This window comes from Nilaparvata lugens, chromosome 1 (assembly GCF_014356525.2).
Source record: "Nilaparvata lugens isolate BPH chromosome 1, ASM1435652v1, whole genome shotgun sequence".
Classification (NCBI taxonomy): Eukaryota; Metazoa; Arthropoda; class Insecta; order Hemiptera; family Delphacidae; genus Nilaparvata; species Nilaparvata lugens.
The window spans coordinates 85992111-86013948 of NC_052504.1; the positions used below are offsets into that span (position 1 = coordinate 85992111).

Genomic DNA, 21838 nt, shown 5'->3' on the forward strand with positions numbered 1-21838 from the left:
CTCGAAAATAGGTTGGCTTTGTTACTTAGTTTGTAGTTTTCCAATTAAGTCTAGTTTCTCATTCAAACCACATATATCAATTTAAAATAGAGCTTTTCTGATGGTGGATAAAATGAAAATTTCCAATTTGTTTTTTCCTTTAAGGTTTAATTTGATTATAACTGTTCAATAATTGTACATGTAGTGTAATTGTACATGTTGTAATTCTACAACCTTACCCATCATTCTTTGAGATTGCCAATATTATTTTTAATTAATTCTAGCTACAAAATCTATAAAAATAGAGGTTTTCTGGTAGTAAACACGGTGAAATAATTCAGTTTGTTGTTTTCTTTAACTTTATTCAAATAAAAATCGTTCAATATTCTTACAAAACCATTCTATATTCTAATGTAATTTTCATTACCTTTCACCTATTTAATTGAAAATGACAATGTATTTTATATGATTTTATTTAATATGTAATTCCAACATATAAGTGAGTTGATGAGCAGGAATAATTTATTTCTTTAAAGTTTTTATTTGAATTTATGATTGTTAGGTAGGCGATATTTGTACCGTACAGGTAGTTTGATGGTACTCATCTATATAATGTATTACGATACGGTATTCATTGAAAACATCAATCAATTTTATTTCATTTGACAGTTTTATACTGAAGATGGTCTAGAATGGAAATACTATTCATAAATATTCACCCATCTATTTGGAAAATGCCAAGTGACTATATTAACATAAATATAATATATATTTTTCTAACGATCTTAAATAAAAATACTGTTGTACCAATGGGTGGGATCGTCATTATTTTCTTGGTAGCAAGAAGATTATTTACTATCATTAAATACGGTACTCTGGTAAATAACACTGTGAGGGTACCGTAGTAATTTCAACAAAATATACAAAACCATTAGTCGCTCCAAATTATACATATCTGTATACAGAGCTCCGGTGTACATTTTATCAACAATGATCCGGTCTGAAATTCATATAGGGTCATACTGGAAAAATTAGGACAAGCGTTAGGGATGAGATTAATTTCTTTGTAGAATAAGATAGGTTTTTAGAATAAGGAATTATTCTATGAGATAGTTTTGAAATGACAACTGATCAAATATAAAAAAAATAGAAAAAAAAATGTTTGCATTCTGTATAAATAGCTGACAGAATGCCCACCTGGAGCTTGGTAGGTAAAATTTGTACAGGATAATGGCTTTTGTACCAGATTAAATCATTCACTCATTTCATTGAAAAAGTTTTACAACTATATAAGAAAAAGAGACAATAGAATAAACAGTATTTAGCTCCAAACATGGAGCTATTGCTCAAAATTTTTAACTCTCCATGAAGTTATCTCTCTTTCAACTCATTCCTATTTCAATAAGTTTATTCAGAAAATTCTTAAATATAGGACAGAGAAAACCAGCTTTAGCCCTAAATATATTTTTTGCTCGAATTAGGTACTCTCAAGTCATCTGTCTGTTTCAACTTATTATCTCTTTTCCAATTATTTCATTGATAACATTTTACTACTATGAAATAGAGAAAATAGGCTCAATCCCTTAACTTATTGATTGTTCAAATTTGCAACTTCAAGTCATCTGTGCTTCACTAATTTTATCAATAAAACTTTACATCTATGGAATAGAGAAAACATGCTCAATCCCTAAACATCTTGATTGTTTCAATTTATAGTCTAGTAATGGGTCTTGATTGCCAAATGTTTATTAATTGATTAAAAAACTTCACAAATTTTTCAAATTTTGAATTTCCAAAAGTCATTTCTGTTTCAACTCTCGCTTGTAACTGGACCCGAAGGCAGAGCTGTCCTGGAAGGGGTTGATGGCCGTGTAGCCATAGATTGGCGGGGCTGCATACGGGGCCCTGACCGGCGGGGGGGCTCCTGCCAGAGGGGGCACAAAGTAGGCGGCCAGGTAGGGGTTGGTGATTAGCAGGGTGTTGGTGAGTGCAGGGTTGGCAGCGGCCAGAGCACCAAGCAGCAGTGACGTCAGAATGGCTCCTCTGTTTTCATCCAACTGGGCATGCGCAACTGGCAACGAATCAGCCGCCGTCTCGTGGTCGTCTCTCACCTGTTTCGACATGCCTGTTGTCCATGAGCAGCTGACAGTGATGATTATCTGAAAATAGAGAAGAGTCTATTAATGTATCTGTTATGAATAGGATGAAAACAGAAAATTGATTGAATTATTTCAATAAATATCATGCCAAATGCATTGTCAGAATCTCTTTCTTATAATAGGGGTAGACAGAGGATGGAACAGATAAATAAGTAGATGATACAAACATTTTTCTTCGACATCAGTCAAATATTATAATAATTACTAGTAATTTATTGTTGAACTTCGATTTTTTGTAGCTTTGATTATTAGTAAATAAATTTTTATATTGTCTAAACAGCTGATACTCTCACTCAGCGGTCAGGGTTTTGCCCTTGCTGGGTGGTGCCATGTTATTTTAATTTATTTATAAAATAGCATAATATTATAATCTAAAATATTTCTTCTGTAAGTTTTTATTTTGTATTTTGTTTTTATGGGCAATAAAGATGTTCAAAAAAATTCATTATTGTATAAAACGCTATAATCATAATACAATATTATGTCATTGGAGGAAGAACTAGGCTGAGCCTGTACTATTTCTCTCCAAAAATGTTGATAAAATGTTAATGTTGTCCAAAAGTTAAGGTTATGTAATCACACACTGCTTCATCACTTGATTATCAGTCCAGGAATAATTATTTGAACATTTTGAAGGTTGATGTTATACTCTAAATGAATCACAGAATGTATCACAATAGATTAAAAACTTTTGGAATATTGCAATTATTTGAAAAATTTGAATACAAAATCAAAAACCTACTCACTATTAGCATAGAGAAACAATAGCGTAAGTAGATATCCCAAGGTATAGGGAATTTATGTCGCAACTTTTACTGTTATCTCAAGCCGATTACTGTCGACTATTGTCAATTTTTACTGTTCTGTTGGGGTGAAAGTGTATGAACAGCACTATTTGAGAGTCTACCAGTGTCACACAGCTGCATAGGAAAGAACTACGTGAACTATCGGCTTGGGATAACAGTAAAACTTGCGACATAAACGCCCTATACCATGGGATATCTACTTACGCTATTGTTTCTCTATGATATTAGTTATTTACAGCTGATTGAGTATAGTTTGTCTAAAATATTTTGAGACTTGGAGAGAATATCCGTGTTGACAAATTGTACAAAATTTCAATTTTGCATGCAAGCCGTATGACTGGATATAATATATACGAATTGACAATTCTGCATTGATATTTTCTCCATGTCTCAACTTATTTTATACTGACTTCAGCGGGGGCCAAACCTGTCATGAAAAGGGCTTTCATGATCCAGGGCGGACACACACATCGATTTTTGTTTGTACGATATTTTGCCGTCCTTATGAATTCTATCAGATTAAATGGGACTTGACAAAAAACATGTGTTTGAAATCATCTGTTTAAACCAATAGAATTTAAATATCGTACGAACAAAAATCGATGTGTGTGTAGCTAGCCTTATAGAGTCCAACATTTCTGGTAGGACACCATCATTATATGACGGATATGTGTGGCATGTACCATTCTAGACTGTTTTTATCCTTGTTCGGTTCGAAACGCTGCATGACAGGTGTAGTCCTGGCCTTTTAAGTAAAGTACACGAATGTACTGCATTAAATAGTATCTTATTCAAGTTTTTTTTTAGTTTGTAGAATTATTCTACAAAAAGTATAACAAAATTATATGCACTGAGAAAATTGAGGAGAGTAGCATGCAAATATATTTCAAAATTTATGAGTTTTGTATGTGAGTAGAATAGAATAGCATGCAAATATCTCAAAATTTATAGTTTTGTATGTGTTTATGTGAGGATAAATAATTAAAATCACTTTTTTGCTAACAAATAATAATAATTATTATTATCTTATCTTCCTGGTTGACAACCAGATGGCGGACCTGCCGAAAGATCTCGTTGCCTCAGTAAGTGAATAAACTCATTTATTGAAAAAATCTGACTGCTAGTTGTTTTTAATAGCATAAAGTGATTTAATAATAATCAGTTCGTAATGGAAAACAACATTGAAGAATTAAAACCATTTGGAAACACTCAATTTTAGACAATGAAGCAATTTATTTCAATGTCCAAATGTAACGATTAATTATTATTGATCTCAGTATTTTTTGAGTTCTTAGTACAAATAATGCATTCATCTGATCTCTTGATTTGATTCTCTTGAATTCAATGCTTCTTTTCTCTTCATCTCTTCAAAAAGTGAAAGATCCATAAACCTATCCTCAATTGCCACTTGCAAAAAAAAATTAAATCATACATACCAACTTTGAAAGGTTGAGTGGTAGAGAGGACTTGAAAGTCCTAACTCCGCCAACTATAGAATATTTTCATTTCATTTCAACTTTGCAATTCAAGTACTGTACAAACAATCAAACAATTATTTGTAATAAGGCAAGACTTAGCGTAGATATAAATAGATAACATAGTACATGTATAACGGGTAATATATTACAAGATAAATAGAACAAAAGTGTAATAGTGAGTGTAAGAGCAATAATAATACTATAGGCTAATAATATTTTAAGATAATGAGATCTACATACCGTACACAATTTTTCAACTACAATATCTCTTGTATCTTATTAAATAAGTAAGTATAGAGGCAGTTAATAGAAGTAAAACGGAAAATAATACTGTAATTGATTAAACAGCATAGAATCAAATGCTTTGAGATTGTATTATAAGTAATTTTTCTTCCATTCTTCTTTTATAATATTACCTAGGTTCTAGACTTCACTTTTGAAGTAAGACTAAGTAAGTTAAACTTGTCTAAAAAAAGTAAACTTGTCATAGACCAAGTGTTTACTTTACATAGCCCAAGTGAAGGGCAGTACCTAGACTAAGAATGCGGTTGGATCTGTGCTATTAGACATAATATCAGAACTACAAAAGAAATCTTCAACAAAAGTTAATTCTAACATTCAGTGAATTTAGAAAATTTAATCCTAATTTTTTTTGTTTGAAAATTGTTTAATTAAATTCAACAAATATGTTTATTGAACAATTGTTGTTCCAATAGTTGTAATCTCAGGTTTCCTTGAATCAATCACGGGAACTGAAATATGTACGGTATACAATTTTTAACTCAGAACTGGCATTGCTTTTGAATGCAGTTTAGTATTGATCCTGATTAAGTACCATAGACTCATATGTTATGAGAAGTGATTATTATTCTCCTATTCATGTTAATAATTATAATATAATTATTATATTTTATAATATATTATATTGTAGAAATTATTGTTTTCAAAATGTGTAAATGAGTGCATTGAGTACATCGGTAATGTTTCCAGAACTATGACAAAAAAAGGAAGCAATCAGTTTTTGTTTATTGAATCTATTTCTATTATTATTGGCTAAGAAATTGAGATTATATTCCTTTCAATTGTTTTATGTGTTAGTATTGTTGTATGTAAATATGTTTGAATAGCTTATGCTTGTAAACTACAGCAGTAGAAAGTCAACTTTTTTTTCTTGTATTGTACTTGTAACTTATTGTTGTATTGACTCCTCCTCTAAACATGGACTTGTTCCATATTAGAGGGTGTGATTTTCAGGGAATGTATTGTAAAATGTACTTTCTGAAAATGAAATGAATTCGAATTGAAATTATATTGAACTATATAATTTAATTAAATATACGTGATAATGTGCATATACCGTACGTGTATTCTATAAATTAATGAAAATGTTCAGTAAATTGTACTTACAAACTTACAATAAAAAAAAGTTTAATTATTCATAATTTTCGAAAAATTTCTTACCATAAAATGGAATCGGTTCATTTGAACTTTTCAAACAATAGCAAAATCCTTCTCGTGGCTGACACTTGTGGAAGAGATTCATCAGAAACTACACCATTCGAATCATAAATCATTAAAACTTATAAAAACAAGACTGCATAGAAATACTATTTCTCCCATACGACTATAATTCAATAGTAGACGCTGTAATAATTGTAGAATGAGAATGTGAATGTTCCTACCAGCATATTCAGACAGAGACTGTTGAGAAAAACGTTTTTGCATTCTTGGAGAGATGTGTAAGCTATAGTCAGTCACTAAGTTGAGAAAAGTATAGTAGGTTAATATAGTGATAGTGAATTTGCCGTATTGCTTGTCTCGATCTCGAACAAGGAAACTCTTAATTCTGCAATAAGTAGGTACTATACTTGAAAGCATTTTCAAGTCCATTGATAAGTCCTTTGACTTTCCTCTGAATTTTTAGCTTTCACTTTCACGTAAGAAAGCAATTGCAACTGATGCCTTGAGGTGGGAGTAGGCCCATTTTTAAAAGTTTCATTTTAGTTTATTACATAATAATCATACGCTATCCTATTATATTAAGCGAGCAATTTCTGTATTTATATGGTTATCTGGTTATGTGGTTATATTGGTATATATTTATGTTCAACGGATCTCGGAAACGGCTCTAACGATTCTCACGAAATTTGGAACAAAGTAGGTTTATGATATGAAGATTCGATTGCACTAGGTCTCAACCCTTGGATAAATCGCTGAAGGACATTAAAAGGATAAATACTTCCTTGGAAAAACAGCTGGAAATTTTGTCGTCTGTCGATACCGTAATGGAAGAGAGTGAACGAGTGCATGTGTGTGGGATCATCCAGCTGATAAAGAAAAATTCAGCAAGAGAAACTTATTTTCGTTTATTTGTTTTTTTTTAGAAAACATGTTTACTACAGAAAGTCCAAAATAGTAACTAGATGCTGTTAGTGTAGAATAGTAAATAGTAGGCCTATATTAACAAATATTGTAGCAAACATAGTAAATCGAATTCATAGTATATCTATCTATTTGTAATTGATTATGTGTTTGTTTTTTGAAGTGTGAATAAATTGTTATTTTGATGAGTGATGGTAGCTTAACCTAGATTTTGATTTGGACTGTAGTATAAATTTGAAAAGGGACAGTTTTGGGCATAAGCCTGTTGTGCCTCCTCATATAACTGTAAAAATAATTTCACTTTTTGTGTAGTTAAGAAGTTGATATTGTGGTAATTATTCATATTGAATGAAAAAGACTAAGAAATTGTCAAAAAACCACAGATTTATTGATACTTAGAAAGACCGGTTTCGGTTATTACACCATTGTCAATCTCTGATAAACTGTTTATCAGAGTTTATCAGAGATTGACAATGGTGTAATAACCGAAACCGGTCTTTCTAAGTATCAATAAATCTGTGGTTTTTTGACAATTTCTTAGTCTTTTTCATTCAACAGTAAAAATAATTGTACGACTGAGAAAATGAATAAATAAATATAAACTATAAATATTCAATCTTTCGTTACAAATTTTCTATGCTTTTACACTCCAGAGAAAAGCTCGGTCCCCCGATATTGTATATTTTATAAAATCATTTATAATCTACGATTTATTGTCTAATATTATCTTATCTATTTATTTTAGTTACCCAGTTGAACACAACACAGCCCAGAAGAGTTTTAAAAGTGGGCTGTGTTGAAAGAGGATAAATACAGATTTGGTAGTGTTTTAAGAGCCAATATAAAATGATTGAATGATAAATATACTAGTTCATGGCCATCTATTCATGAAACCAAAATAAACAAATAATAATATTTTGTAAGAATAATAGTACCGCGTATTTATAATCAAATAATTACATTTATTTATGGAAACGAAAATAATATGTTTTATTACCCTTAATATCATACAATTCTCAAAGGTAAGAAGAATATAGATTAGTTCAATAGAACTAATTTTTTTCTATCTTGATTATAGGCTGATAGAGTAAAAATATTCTATTACAATTTAAAAGAATAAGAATATTTTCCAAAATTGACATTGGAAAGTTCAAAACTTCTCTAATTTATGTAGTTTGCATATGACTTTTTCATTTATTGCATTTTATCTTTATAATGGGACGATTATTCAGTTTATAATTTATTAAATTCACGGAATAAATAGTTATATACCAATCAATCAATCAATCAATCAATCTCTTTATTCAAAACATACATCAAAATGTACATGAATGCGTCTTTCTTTATTATTTTCAAAATAATAAAATAAATACAAGTGAAAAAAACAAAATACATCAACAATAGGTAGTCTAAATACATAATGAGTTGGCACTATAAAATTCTTCATAACTGTATAATTCTAATTCCACGATATACTTTTTCAGTTTGTTTTTAAACCTTGTAATATCTTTTTCATGATTAATCTTAGTAGGAAGGTAAGTGATGAATTTGATGCCCATATAGGTCGGGCTTTTTTTGTACTTCTCTTTAATATGTTCTTTGATAATAAAGTTGTTCCTATTTCTTGTATTATAGTCATGCACACTGGTTTGCCTGGGGAATTTGTCTTCATTATTTTTTAAGTGTAATATTGTTTTATAAATATAAAGTCCATACACAGTCATTAATTCTAACTTTTTAAAAAATGTCCTACACGACTCTTGTCTATTTAAATTAAATATTTTTCTTACTGCTTCTTTTTGGAGTTTTAATATCCTATTCAAGTTAAATGCACTAGTCCCACCATAAATCTCAATGCCATATGAAATATGAGAGTGGACAGTGGCATAATACACGGATCTCAAAGTTAATAAATTACAAATGGGTGCCAGCCTTCTTAGTGCAAATATTCCTGTACTTACTTTTTTACATACTCTTGATACATGCTCTTCCCAATTGAGTTTGTTATCTAGATCTACGACTAAAAATTTTATGTTATTTAGGTTATTTAGCTTCAGTGTACTTTTTCTTTTGGGATTTCTACAGGTGAAATGTACAAATTTTGTTTTATCATTATTTAATAAAAGGTTCATTTTACTTAAAACGTTTTTTAAAAGCTATATTGTGTCATTACATTTTTCTTCGATTATATCCAAATCTTTGTCGAATATGCTTAAACTAATGTCATCAGCGTACATACAAAATTTAGTACTTTCAATTACATCTTTCGCATATTTTGGTAATCCCCCCAAATAGCAAAGGAACAAAAATGGCCCCAAAACAGATCCCTGCGGAACAGAGTAGTTCATGTACCTTAAACTAGATTTAATATCACTTACTTTATTTTTATCATAATACTTTATATTTACATATTGACTTCGACCCACCAAATATGATTCCATCCAGTTGAGCTCTTTTCCACAAATTCCATAAGTTTCTAGTTTTTTTAATAATATTCTGTGATCTACAGAGTCAAATGCTTTTGTTAAATCTAGGAAGGTGCCAACAATGCTGTACCCTTTGTCCAATTTCTCTAAAATATTTTCAATAAACTCTATCAAGGCAGTCGTTGTAGACCTGTTTTTTCTGTAACCATGTTGTTCCGTGTCTAGTAATTTGTTTGTTTCAAAATAATTAATAAGCTGTATTAGCATACTTTTTTCATATATTTTTGCTATTGAAGGTTGAATTGCTAAAGGTCTATAATTTAAAGGATCGTAAGGATCTCCTTTTTTGAACACTGGTATCACTTTTGATACTTTTAGTTCATCTGGATACTTACCAAGTATGAGTGACGCGTTAATTACATGTAGCAGAGGCTTAATTAGGAATGATTTAGCTTCTTTAATAATTCTCATGGGAATTTCATCATACCCTGCTGACCACTTTGGTTTAATTGAATCGATGATATTGGGCAATGTCTCTTCATCAATTGTTTTGGAGATAAACTTGAAATCTGTGATATGTAGCTCTTTATCATTTATTGGTGTGCCAGATTTGCTTAGATTCGGTACAACATGAGTATCGACCATTTCTACAAAATTAGTGTTAAGTATATTTGCGACATCATAAGGATTATCTATAACTAAATTGTTATTCCTGAGTAAAATATTCTTGCAAACCTTATCATTTTTGTTTTGTGTTTCGGTATTCACTATATGCCAAATTATTTATTTACATTTGTTGAATTTTTCAGTTTAGCTTCAATGTGTTTAGTTTTCTTTAATTTAATAGTTTTTCTAAAGCGTTTCTTATGAGCTTTTAAATTTTCCTTCAAATTGATATCACTTTTATTTGTCCTAAATAATCTATTAGCTTGTATGAGATTTTCGTGCTCATTGACAACTTCAACATCAATCCACTTATTTTTAAGTCTCTTCTTCACAATTTTACTTAGAGGAAAATGCCAATTAAAATAATACTTTAGTGAATTGTAAAAATAAGTGAATTTACTCTCAACAGGACTCAAATAAAGCTCAGTCCAGTCTATTGTGGCTAGGTCATTCTTAAAACAAGTAATTTGATCATTTTCATACCTCCTAACCATTTTAATAACTCCTTTACTTTTAAGCTTATTATTTACATCTAATATATTGAAAATTTGCCCATCGTGATCCGAGAGTGCCGTAATTAAACACTCCACAAGAATATCCCTTTTGTTAAGACTGGTGATGAAATTATCAATTGCCGATTCACATGAGTCAGTTATTCTAGTGGGTATATCTACGGTATATTTTAATCCATGCATATTTATTACATTGATAAAATCAGTTTTCTTTCTACCCTCCCTCAAAACATCGACATTGAAGTCTCCCCCTATTACTACATTTTTATTAATCTTACAGATCTCTATTAAAAATCGATTAAATTTTTCCAGGAACATCTCAATATTTTCTGATAGAGTTCTATAAAATCCAGCTACAATATATTTCTTGTTATATATTTCTATTTCGATTGTACATGTCTCAAAAATCTTATATTCATTTATAACATTTATTGTCTTAGTCATGATGTTTCTGCATTCGATTAGTCTATCAGATACTAATATCAATACTCCACCCCCCCTAAAAGACTTCCTTACATACCAACACTTACAATAATATCCTGGTATTTTAATTTTTTGAATTTCATTTTCATTTAATTTATGTCCAGTCACAATAACTATGTCTGGTTTGATTTCCTGTAATGTAATAATTAGTGCATCAATTCGAGACTCCAAATGCTGTATGTTTTGATGGAAGATTACTAACCCATTCTTTAGTTTACAATTCACATTTTTTACTCTATAACTCTTAATTCTAGTTTTCTTGTCTTTATTCAGTTTAAAATGTTTTAGGTTGGCAACTCTCCTTTTTGAACTAAATAGTTTAAACTAGATGTACTCATATTCATCATAGCACCAAATTGAGGTGTTTGTCCTAACAATAGCGAGACATTTTCATTCAGCTCAGCAGATGCATTTTCATTACCTTTATCACCTGTAGTTTGCCCATTTGACTCCACTTCTTCTCTCATGTGTCCTATCGAGTCTAATCTACTCCTATCAATACCCTCGGCCATTCCACAATTTATTATTGGAATATTGGATACAGGCCTACCTGCATAATCAGTGTTATTTTTCATTTCCAAGATATGATTTTTCAACAATTTTACTAATTTTGGTTTACCTTTTTGTTTGTTTAAATGCAAGCCAAGCTGCGTATAATCAGTGATGTCAAAATTGTTCAGATCAATGATCTTCGTGTTAGGTATATTTGTAATTTCATCAGCCATCCATGCGTTGAGCTTATTAACATTGATATTCAATAATGGTTTATCATACCTAAATGGGATGGATAATATGACTACTTTAGAGCGTTTAGAAATTTTCCTTATTCTACTTAGGTCTAAGTTTGTAGGCTGCACTGTTTTATTAACCACGTCGTTAGTACCTGCTAAAATTAGGTACCACTCTGTCATTTACATTGTAGTCTTTTGTGAGCATGTCAATATCCCGCGTCACTTCGTTAAAAGTACCTCCTGGTTTCGATATAACCGTTGCCTCAAACCCACTTTCTTTCACCAGCTCATTCAACTCCCATCCAATGTCCCTCCCATGACTGTCAGACAGCACTAAAACCTTATTTACAATTTTCTTCTTATTTTTCACTGTTGACTTTTTTCTGTTATTATATGTAGCCCTTTTACCGTACCGTAGATAATTCTTATTATTAGTCTCAACTCCGCCTAATAAAGATTTTTTTCATTTCATTTCATTAGGATTTAATGCAGAATATTCATAAATATTGTGACTTTTTTCATGAAATGTGAATTATTTCATGAATAAAGTGAGCTAATCAAATTTATATAGTACCGTACCTTCTAGATCAAATCAAATTTCATTTATTCCGTGAGTTGCATGAAAAAGACAAGCTTCGCAACATAGAATCGTCACAATCAATAATAAAACACAGAACATATAATAGTGCAAGGAGGAGACGTCAAAAAACAACACTGCCTCTAGGAGCACCCATTCATCTATATTCATCGAGATAAAGTAGATCTTATTCGATATCGATGCTTCTATAAACCATGCACAAACCTAGGATTGATTTAGGAAGTCATCATCCCCGTCATGTGTTACTGTAGGTCATTGAAAATGTGAAAAATGAACAATTTGAAGTTATTAAAATAGTTACTTATTATTATTAAACGAAAATCCAAATTAATTCATTAGCATTTGAATAATTGCAATATCTCAGCAGTTTTCATCTGTAAAAATAGTGATTGTTGTTGGGATCTGATTTCAAAGCCTAAATAATTCAAGTCTTAGTACAATATTAAATTACTTCCAATTTTCTTTACATGTTAATGCAATATTGCTGTTGAACAATGTCAATATAATTTGAGGTTGGTGTGTGGTTGTATCGAAATTGAATGTGACAGTGGATAGGCTTCCCATCAATCTAATATCTCTAAAAATACACAATATTTTTAATTTTATATTTTTCCAAAGTATTTATTTTATAATGTCTATCAATTTCCATTATATCCTGTACATACCGACTTATTACATAACATTAGATTTTTCACTCGTTCTACCTTCAAGATATTCTCATCTCAGCTCATTACCACGTCATTTTAGCTACAACAATTTGTTTGTCATAATGATGATAAATATATATTTTTCAATAAAACAACACACCATTTTAATGTTTTATTGTTGTATTTATGTAGTTGACCAGTGGTGTATTTGTAGTTGTATTTTGTGTATTTATGTAGTAATTCATTCATTGTATAATTTAATTTAATGTATACAGCAGAATAGGAATAAACTATTAGCTAGCAATATATTTGAAGAGTTCATTACTGATATACTATTTTCATTTGATATATCCTAGTCTCCCATTTCTCTCACCAATCCAATGCAGAACAAAATGATATATCTCGTCCCTCCTGATCCGATTAAATCTTACTACGCTTTCTTCTTCACATTCTTCATCTCTGATGAAATCGAGGATTTACACCGTCATGTCGATTCTGATCTAAACCTTATTCTAAATCTCACAACATCAGTGTCATATTTTCCATCCCTTTAGCAAATAAGTAGGTCTCCATTGCGATATTGAGCAGGTCTATGCAATAGATCCATATTTCATTCAGATCAAACCTTTATATTTCAATCATTTATCCAAGGGCCAAAATTATTCATATTCTATACTGATAAGACCTTCCTATTCCAAATATGAAATGACAATTTCATTCAAGGACTTCATTGCAATTGAATACGTCGGTCTATGCAATATAACCATATTATTTCATTCTGATCAAACCTTTTTTACTGTAGTATTCCAATTAGCTATGGACCAACATTATTCATACTTCATATCGATAGAACCTTCCTATCAAAAATTTATAAGGACAGGAATTATTCATATTTCATACCGAAAAAACCTTCCTTTTGTACAAAAATATCCACACTTCATACCGATAGAATCTTCATATTCCATCACCTATTCAAGGATTAAATCACCCATATTTCGTACCGATCAAACCTTCCTATTCGAAATATCTAAGAACCAACATTATTGGGCCTCCTCTGATCCACGGTGACGTCATCATCAGCGCTGCTCTCTCTGTCCCTGCCCGGCTGCTGACAGAGCTCGTTGCGCTGCAGCAAGTCCTCCATCACATTGTTGTGCACCGACGAGCCTCTAGTTGACGCACTGGCACTGCCCAGCGACTGTCTGCCCCCCGAGCTGCCCGAGTTCAAAGACAGGTGACTGAACTCCCGAGTTGTCCGCTTTTTGGGCGGCACCACCATTGTCTCGCTCTGTGGCTCGAAGGTGAGCTCAGTGAGACGAACTATGTCCTTGTTGTGTTTGCGATCCCAGACGGGCAGGTCGATACGGACGCTTTCGGGGAGAAGGTTTTGTCGGTTCTTTTGAGCGAAGTTCAGTGACGTTTTGATTTTGTCGGTCATGAGGGGAACAACAGGTAGGAACCATAGGTCGTTGATGACGTCCTCGATAGTGTGTCGGTCGTCCGGGTTGGGGTCTAGGAGGTGGCTGACCAGTTTGATGGCTTCTGTGGAGAGCGTGTTGGCGATCGCCGGTCGGAACTTCCACTGTCGTCGCGTCTGTTTGAGGTACATGGCGTCGACACTCAGCTCACGGAACGGCATCACCTGGTTGAGCATGACGAACACGACCACGCCGTATGACCAGATGTCGCATCCTTTGCCGTCGTACTTGTCGGCTTTGAGCACCTCGGGCGCCGCGTAGGCCAGCGACCCGCAGAAGGTGCGACTGAGTCGGTACTCTCCGGCCGCATCGCACAGGAACCGTGCGAAGCCGAAGTCGGCGAGCTTGAGATTGTTGCGTGCCGTGATGAGGATGTTCTCGCACTTGATGTCGCGGTGCGCGATGTCCAGCTGGTGCAGGAAGTGGATGCCCATCGCCAGCTGGCTCGCCCACACGCGTGCGTGAGACTCTTCAAGGTGCCCGTGCTTCAGCACGTAGTCGAGCAGGTCGCCTTTCTCCGCAAAACTGCAACCAACACACAAATCATAGACGTTAAAAAAGGCAAGCAAATCACGAATGTTCAATTACACTCTTATGATTTTTGTGTTCAACAATGAAAGCTATTGAAGAACAAGATAGAAATGAGGCTGATTTTCTTTCACTACAAAATAAACCTTACCTATCATTCGAATCAATTTTTCCAATTCAATTTATTTCACCAAAAAACAAAAACAATACAAAGATTCTAGAACGAAAAAATCAATTTTTCGAAATATCTATATTAACTATTTGTAAAAATGTCCTTACTTATGAAATTACAAATCAAAGAATCAAATTTAGTGTATAAACGGAACATTTTGGACGAAGAAGGATAAGCAACCTCATAAATATAATACAATATTTCACTCAATTAAAGCTGCAAACTTGAGTTCACTTCTATAGTCTCGCATCATGAGCCTCAGAGCCTGGCAAGGATCTAGTACTCACTCAAACACGGGCAGGTATTAAAGAAATCCGTGAAACTGTCATTGAAAGGTATGGTCGAAAACATTGTAATCGTCTTAAGTTTGATTACAGGACAGTTGGCTCATATATAATAAATCATAATCAGAATAAAACATACGATAGAGTTTTTATTGATGAAGCTCTACTTATGCATGCGGGTTACATCGGTTTTATTGCTAACTTGAGTAAGGCCTCAGAAATAATTGTAGTTGGTGACGCAAACCAAATACCCTATATTGAGAGAAGTAATTATGCCACAAGATGGCATAAAATTTCAGAATTCTGCGAACCTTTTACAAAGCAAACGGTACCTCGTAGATGTCCTATCGATGTTTGTTTTGTCCTTTCCACTGTCTATGAAAATATTACGACGCCTGAAAGAGCTATCTCAATTCTGCCTACTTACAGAAATGGGGAATACCATCTGATACAAACCGACACTTCGATATTAACATTCACCCAAGAGGAAAAACTCATGGTGGGTGATACTATACAGTGGAGAGAGGATGTTGCACTTCACACAATCCATGAAGCACAAGGGCTAACTCATAAAAATGTTATTCTAATCAGAATTAAGTACAAGGAGAATGAAATCTATAACAGCATGCCCCATGCGATTGTCGCTTTGTCTAGACACACTGAAACTTCCAGGTATTTAACAACCAGTCTAGTAGATGATGCTGTGGACAAACTAATTAAGAAACTTAAATTCATAGATAGTGAGGGGCTTGTTAAATGGAACAAGAAAAAGAGAAGTGGACATGATGATATAAGTTATGAGTGACACTGAAGAAGTTCTGAATATTTTAGAAACAGAAAATGAAATAGATGTAATCGACGATTATTTGAACTATCACTTTCTCGAGGACAGAAATAAAGATATAAAGTGTTTCAATATTATGTCTATGAATATACGTAGTTTGAATGCTAATTTCGATCAGTTTATTTGCTGCCTCAATGAATTGAAAACTGATATTCACATTATAATATTAACGGAGACCTGGTTCACTGCAGATATGCCGTTCATTTTCAACATTCCTGGATATACGGCAATAAATAAGTACACTAAACTGAATAAATGTGATGGATTATGCATGTACATAAACGATTGTAAAAGATTCAATGAAGTTTCACTCGATATTACTGATGCAAATGTAGTTAGTGCTGACTTAAGAATTGATGATTTTATTGAGAAGGTGATTGGGGTTTATAGATCACCAAGTAATCAAAATATTGATAATTTTCTTAATAGTCTGAGTAATGAAATCAGTAAAATTTCTAATGGAATAAATGTATGTGTGGCGGGAGACATGAATATAAATACACATTCAACTAGTGTTCCTGTTCAAGATTATCTGCATATTTTCAATAGTAATGGCTATAAGTCTTACATAACTGGTGATACCAGAGTAACAACCACAACAAACTCTTGCATTGACCACACTTTTTATAAAAATTCAGGCAACCATTCTATGTCCATTAAAGGAGCTATATTTAGGACAACCATAACTGACCACTACGCGGTTGTACTGTACTTGGTGAAGGTTCCTATCAATAAGGACAATAGAAACGTATTGATAAACACATTAACTAGAACCAACTATCATGCACTATTGGAACGCATAAGGAATGAAGATTGGGAAGAAATCTATACCGTGAATGGAAGCATTGATACTATTATGGATAAATTTGTCGATCGTTTGATTTGACCAGTCTCATCAATCAATGCAGGAAGGTAAAAGAGATACCTAACAGACTTCGTCCCCTGAAGCCCTGGATATCTGAAGGCATCATAAGATCAATAATCACGCGGGACATGCATTCTAGACTCAGAAGAGATCCTAATAACAATATCTTAAAGAATGAATATAAAGTTTATCGCAATGGTTTGAATAAGATCATAAATCATGCAAAGGAAGTCTACTATAAAGGGAAAATTGAAAATTGTAATAACAACAGCATGAAGTTGTGGAAGTGCATAAACGAAGTTATAGGTGAGGACAGTATCAAGGACAAGAGTACTGAACTTGATGCTCACTCCCTCAACAATTATTTCACAAATGTGGGTAAATTACAAGCTCAAACTATCAATATCCCTGATAATACTGGTGATCGATTTCCTGCAATACAGATCGATAAAACGTTTTTTTATGAGACCAACGTGCCCAGTTGAGGTTGAGGCAACTATTAAAAATCTAAAGAACAACTGCAGTCCTGGTATTGATAGTCTAGGTAATATTACGCTGAAGAAAATAGCCAATTTTATATCTCAACCTCTCGCTTTCATTTTTAATAGATGCTTTGAGGAGGAATATTTTCCCGAGCACCTCAAATCAGCCAAAATAAAACCTCTATTCAAACAAGGTGACCCGACTAATCCCTGTAATTATAGATCGATTAGTCTTATCAGCAACCTTGCTAAAATAATGGAGAAACTAATAAAGTGAAGAGTTGTTTCTTTCTTGAATCTTAATAAAATAATCAACAAGAACCAATTCGGTTTCCAAAATGGTAAAAGTACATCTGACGCTCTAATAAAATTCGTCAATACTTTATCTGATAAAATAAACTCCCAATAAGAAAACTTTTGCGGTCTTCCTGGATATACGCAAAGCTTTTGATACAATACCTCATAATACTTTGTTCAATAAACTGGAGTCCTATGGTTTCAGAGGAGTCTCGCTTAAATTGTTCAAAAGCTATCTGAGTAATAGAACCCAGTCCCTAACCATAAATGATCAATCTAGTGTAACTAACTTAACTTCTTATGGTCTTCCTCAAGGTACTGTACTTTCTCCCATCCTTTTCATACTCTATGTGAATGACTTTTTAAATTTAAGACTTCTAAACTTAACTGTGATATCCTTTGCAGATGATACTGCAGCTATTTTCACGGTAATTCATGGAATGAAGTTCATACCATAGCTGAAAATAATATGCTTTTAATTAAGAAGTGGTTAGATAAGAATACCTTAAGTTTAAATATTGAAAAAACGAATTACATAACTTTCTCTGCAAATAGAGAAGGGCAGCCCAACGAGAATCAAGATTTGAGACTCCATTCTCAGTGCAATTTAAGCTTGGGTAATTGTGATTGTCCCACCATTAAAAAAGTCCATAATACTAAGTACTTGGGAATCATAATTGATGATAACCTTAAATGGGATGTTCATATTAAATACATATGTAGAAAAATTAGATATTTATCTTTTAAATTTTACCAAGTTAACCGAATTCTTAATAAGAACCACCTTAAAATGATGTATCATGCTCTAGTCAAGTCAATTCTGCAGTATGGCAGTATGGTTTGGGGAGGCTGTTTCAACTGTCATATTGCTGAATTACTTGTAACACAAAAACTGATAATTATAACTATATTAAGCAAACCCAGGCTCTATCCAACGGATATGGTTTTTAGTGATTTTGAGGTCATGACTATACGTCAATTATACATAAAAACCGTAATTGAGTACTTAATAAAATATAGATCCGATTTTCCTCTCACAATAAACTCTACACTTAATTATTATAATCTAAGGGCCACTGCTAACAAATATGTAACCTATAACACTAATATTGAATTTATAAGGAGGCAGTTAATTTACATAGGTACTAAAATAATAAACCTCATTCCAAATCACTTTCTCATAGACAATAAGATCAGCGGAAAAATTAAACTGGATATAAAAAACTGGACATACAGTAATTTCTTCTTCCATTTAGATATATGATTCGAGAATTCTGCTCCAGCATTGTTTTTTCATTTTTCAGTGGACTCGCTTACCTTTATTTTGAGTACCTATTTCTCTGTTTTCTTCCTTCCCCCATTTCTCCCTTACCTTTTTCCCTCATTACTTCTCTTCTCTTCTTTGCCTGCCTATTACATGGGAAACCATAGTTGGCTAGGTATCTTCCTCTCTTTTTTTCTCTTCTCCAACACACCCAACCACAAAGCCCATGGTTTTTTTATATTTGTAACATTTTATTGTGTTTTATTTGTTTCATAATTCTTTGTAATTTTGTTTTGTCTTGTTTTGTGTGTTTTTAAAAAAATGAAATTTCTAAAAAAAATATTGAGTTATTTTAAATAATTCAATACCTTAAACTCATTTACTTTATAAGTTTAAACTTTAAAATTAAAAAGCTTCAGTAAAACTGATGACAGTCACTGTGAACGTTATACTAAACTGAATAGCAAAATTATATTTGTTTGTAGCTGAAGCAAATTTGGCGATCGCCGGTCGGAACTTCCACTGTCGTCGCGTCTGTTTGAGGTACATGGCGTCGACACTCAGCTCACGGAACGGCATCACCTGGTTGAGCATGACGAACACGACCACGCCGTACGACCAGATGTCGCATCCTTTGCCGTCGTACTTGTCGGCTTTGAGCACCTCGGGCGCCGCGTAGGCCAGCGACCCGCAGAAGGTGCGACTGAGTCGGTACTCTCCGGCCGCATCGCACAGGAACCGTGCGAAGCCGAAGTCGGCGAGCTTAAGATTGTTGCGCGCCGTGATGAGGATGTTCTCGCACTTGATGTCGCGGTGCGCGATGTCCAGCTGGTGCAGGAAGTGGATGCCCATCGCCAGCTGGCTCGCCCACACGCGTGCGTGAGACTCTTCAAGGTGCCCGTGTTTCAGCACGTAGTCGAGCAGGTCGCCTTTCTCCGCAAAACTGCAACCAACACACAAATCATAGACGTTAAAAAAGGCAAGCAAATCACGAATGTTCAATTACACTCTTATGATTCTTGTGTTCTACAATGAAAGCTATTGAAGAACAAGATAGAAATAAGGCTGATTTTCTTTCACTACAAAATAAACCTTGCCTATCATTCGAATCAATTTTTTCAATTCAATTTATTTCACCAAAAAAGAAAAACAATACAAAGATGTTACAATGACAAAAAAAACAATAATTAATTTTCTAAATATTTATATTGATATTTTTCGAAATTTCAACTATCTGTAAAAATGTCCTTACTTCTAAAATTAGGTACAAATCAAATAATCAAATTTTGCGTATAAACGGAACATTTTGGACTAAGAAGGATAAGCAACCTCATAAATATAATAGGTACAGTATTTCACTCAATTAATGCTGCAAACTTGAGTTCACCTTAAAATATTGAGTTATTTTAAATAATCCAATAGGAATACCTGAAACTCATTTACTATATAAGTTTAAACTGTAAAATTGAAAAGCTTCAGTAAAACTGATGCCAGTTACTGTAAACGTTATACTATAACTGAATAACAAAATGATATTTGTTTGTAGCTGATCAAAATATTATGTCTGCATCAAATTTTGAAAGATATTAAAAAGAAAATCTTTTGAAGATTTTTAAAGATTGTCGGCTCCAACCGCCAACTCGCGGTTTCTCAGTGCTGAAAAGGATCTTGAATATGTTGGAGCAGCAAATTTGAAAAAAGCAAACGTATTTATTGCGGTAGAGTCATGTGCTCTATTTAGCGTACCGTACCTTCAACACGATTACATGAAGGCATCGTTGTATTCAATAAAACGTGTTTTATTCCGGGTTTAAACCAAAAGCTGATCTATCTCCGTTTATACCAAGGCGTTGCATATGGACATTACATTAATAAATATAATAATTATATGAATGTGACCTGGTGAATATGTAGAAGACAGCCTTGACTTGATAGATGCCATGACAGTGCACCAGATGAGGATGTTTAAGCTTGGGCAAAATGTCGAGCTCCCTGGGCAGAAACTTGGTGACAAATCGCCGCTCGGCCGACCTCGTGTCGATGATCTTGCAAGCCAAACTCACCGGCTGCATGTCCTTATCTTTCTCAGCAGTATTTCCATCTTCCTGCTCATGCATCATCGTCGTCAACCATACTTTCGAGTAGGCTCCCTCGCCCAGTTTGCGCTGGAAAACATAACCTCTTTTTTCCAGCATCTTCACACCTTCCGACTTGAAGAACGGCATTTCTACTGTTCTCTTGTAAATTTGTCACATTCGCTGTATATTATTTTGTTTGAGTCATGATAAATGTCATTGTGTTGTATGTTTCTAATCGTTCTTTTTGTTTTTGTGTGTGTGAAGAGATGTGTGTAGGTGATGATGTAAACAATAAATTTACATATTTTGGTACCGGTAGTTGTAAAACTTAATTCCAACAGCTGATAAAAATTGAGAAGAGCAGCTTGGAAGAGCACAGCTCAAACTCATGCTTACTCACAAAAAACATGCATGAATGAAAGAAAATTACCAGAGCTTTTAGGGAAGATCACTTTATCTCATTCTATCAGTTATCCTATTCTAATTATTCACAAAATACGAAATAAACTGTACAATACACAAAAATACATGAATAACGCAGCCAGGAATGAACCAACTCAATGATAAACCACAAATATTAATTTTTTGCACCTAGGTGGAAAATGTGGGTTTGCCGGCTCGAGACCGCAGTTTTCAGGATTTTGAGAGTTTGAAGCGTTTCAGAGCTGGCAAATAATTT

General features: G+C 33.2%; 2 protein-coding genes across 3 annotated transcripts; both read right to left on the reverse strand.

Annotated features, from left to right (window-relative positions):
- Positions 1-1243: 1243 nt before the first annotated feature.
- Positions 1244-6372, reverse strand: LOC111044619. The gene is made up of 2 exons (XM_039419451.1): positions 5884-6372; positions 1244-2138 (listed from the first exon to the last, which is right to left on the reverse strand). Exons 1-2 carry the CDS (start codon positions 5902-5904, stop codon positions 1779-1781), a joined length of 381 nt encoding a protein of 126 aa, XP_039275385.1. The 5' UTR covers positions 5905-6372; the 3' UTR covers positions 1244-1778.
- Positions 6373-12975: 6603 nt separating this feature from the next.
- Positions 12976-21485, reverse strand: LOC111063394 (testis-specific serine/threonine-protein kinase 6). Of its 2 annotated transcripts, XM_039419453.1 has the most exons (3): positions 20981-21485; positions 19578-20024; positions 12976-14423 (listed from the first exon to the last, which is right to left on the reverse strand). In XM_039419453.1, exons 1-3 carry the CDS (start codon positions 21304-21306, stop codon positions 13895-13897), a joined length of 1302 nt encoding a protein of 433 aa, XP_039275387.1. In that variant the 5' UTR covers positions 21307-21485; the 3' UTR covers positions 12976-13894. The 2 variants fall into 2 exon arrangements, with proteins under 2 accessions (XP_039275387.1, XP_022206766.2); XM_022351074.2 differs by lacking the exon at positions 19578-20024 and having other exon boundaries at positions 12976-14870; positions 20981-21459.
- Positions 21486-21838: the final 353 nt, after the last annotated feature.

Bases quoted from the DNA above. Each gene is read 5' to 3' on its own strand.
- LOC111044619 (XM_039419451.1), bottom strand. From the start codon at position 5,904: ATGAACCGATTCCATTTTATG. The intron at 2,139-5,883 runs GTAAGAAATTTT...CTCTATTTTCAG, and splicing joins TGAACCGATTCCATTTTATG to ATAATCATCACTGTCAGCTG.
- LOC111063394 (XM_039419453.1), bottom strand. From the start codon at position 21,306: ATGCCGTTCTTCAAGTCGGAAGGTGTGAAGATGCTGGAAAAAAGAGGT. The intron at 20,025-20,980 runs GTCACATTCATA...TGTTGGTTGCAG, and splicing joins GTCTTCTACATATTCACCAG to TTTTGCGGAGAAAGGCGACC. The intron at 14,424-19,577 runs ATTTGCTTCAGC...GGCGATCGCCAA, and splicing joins TTCCGACCGGCGATCGCCAA to CACGCTCTCCACAGAAGCCA.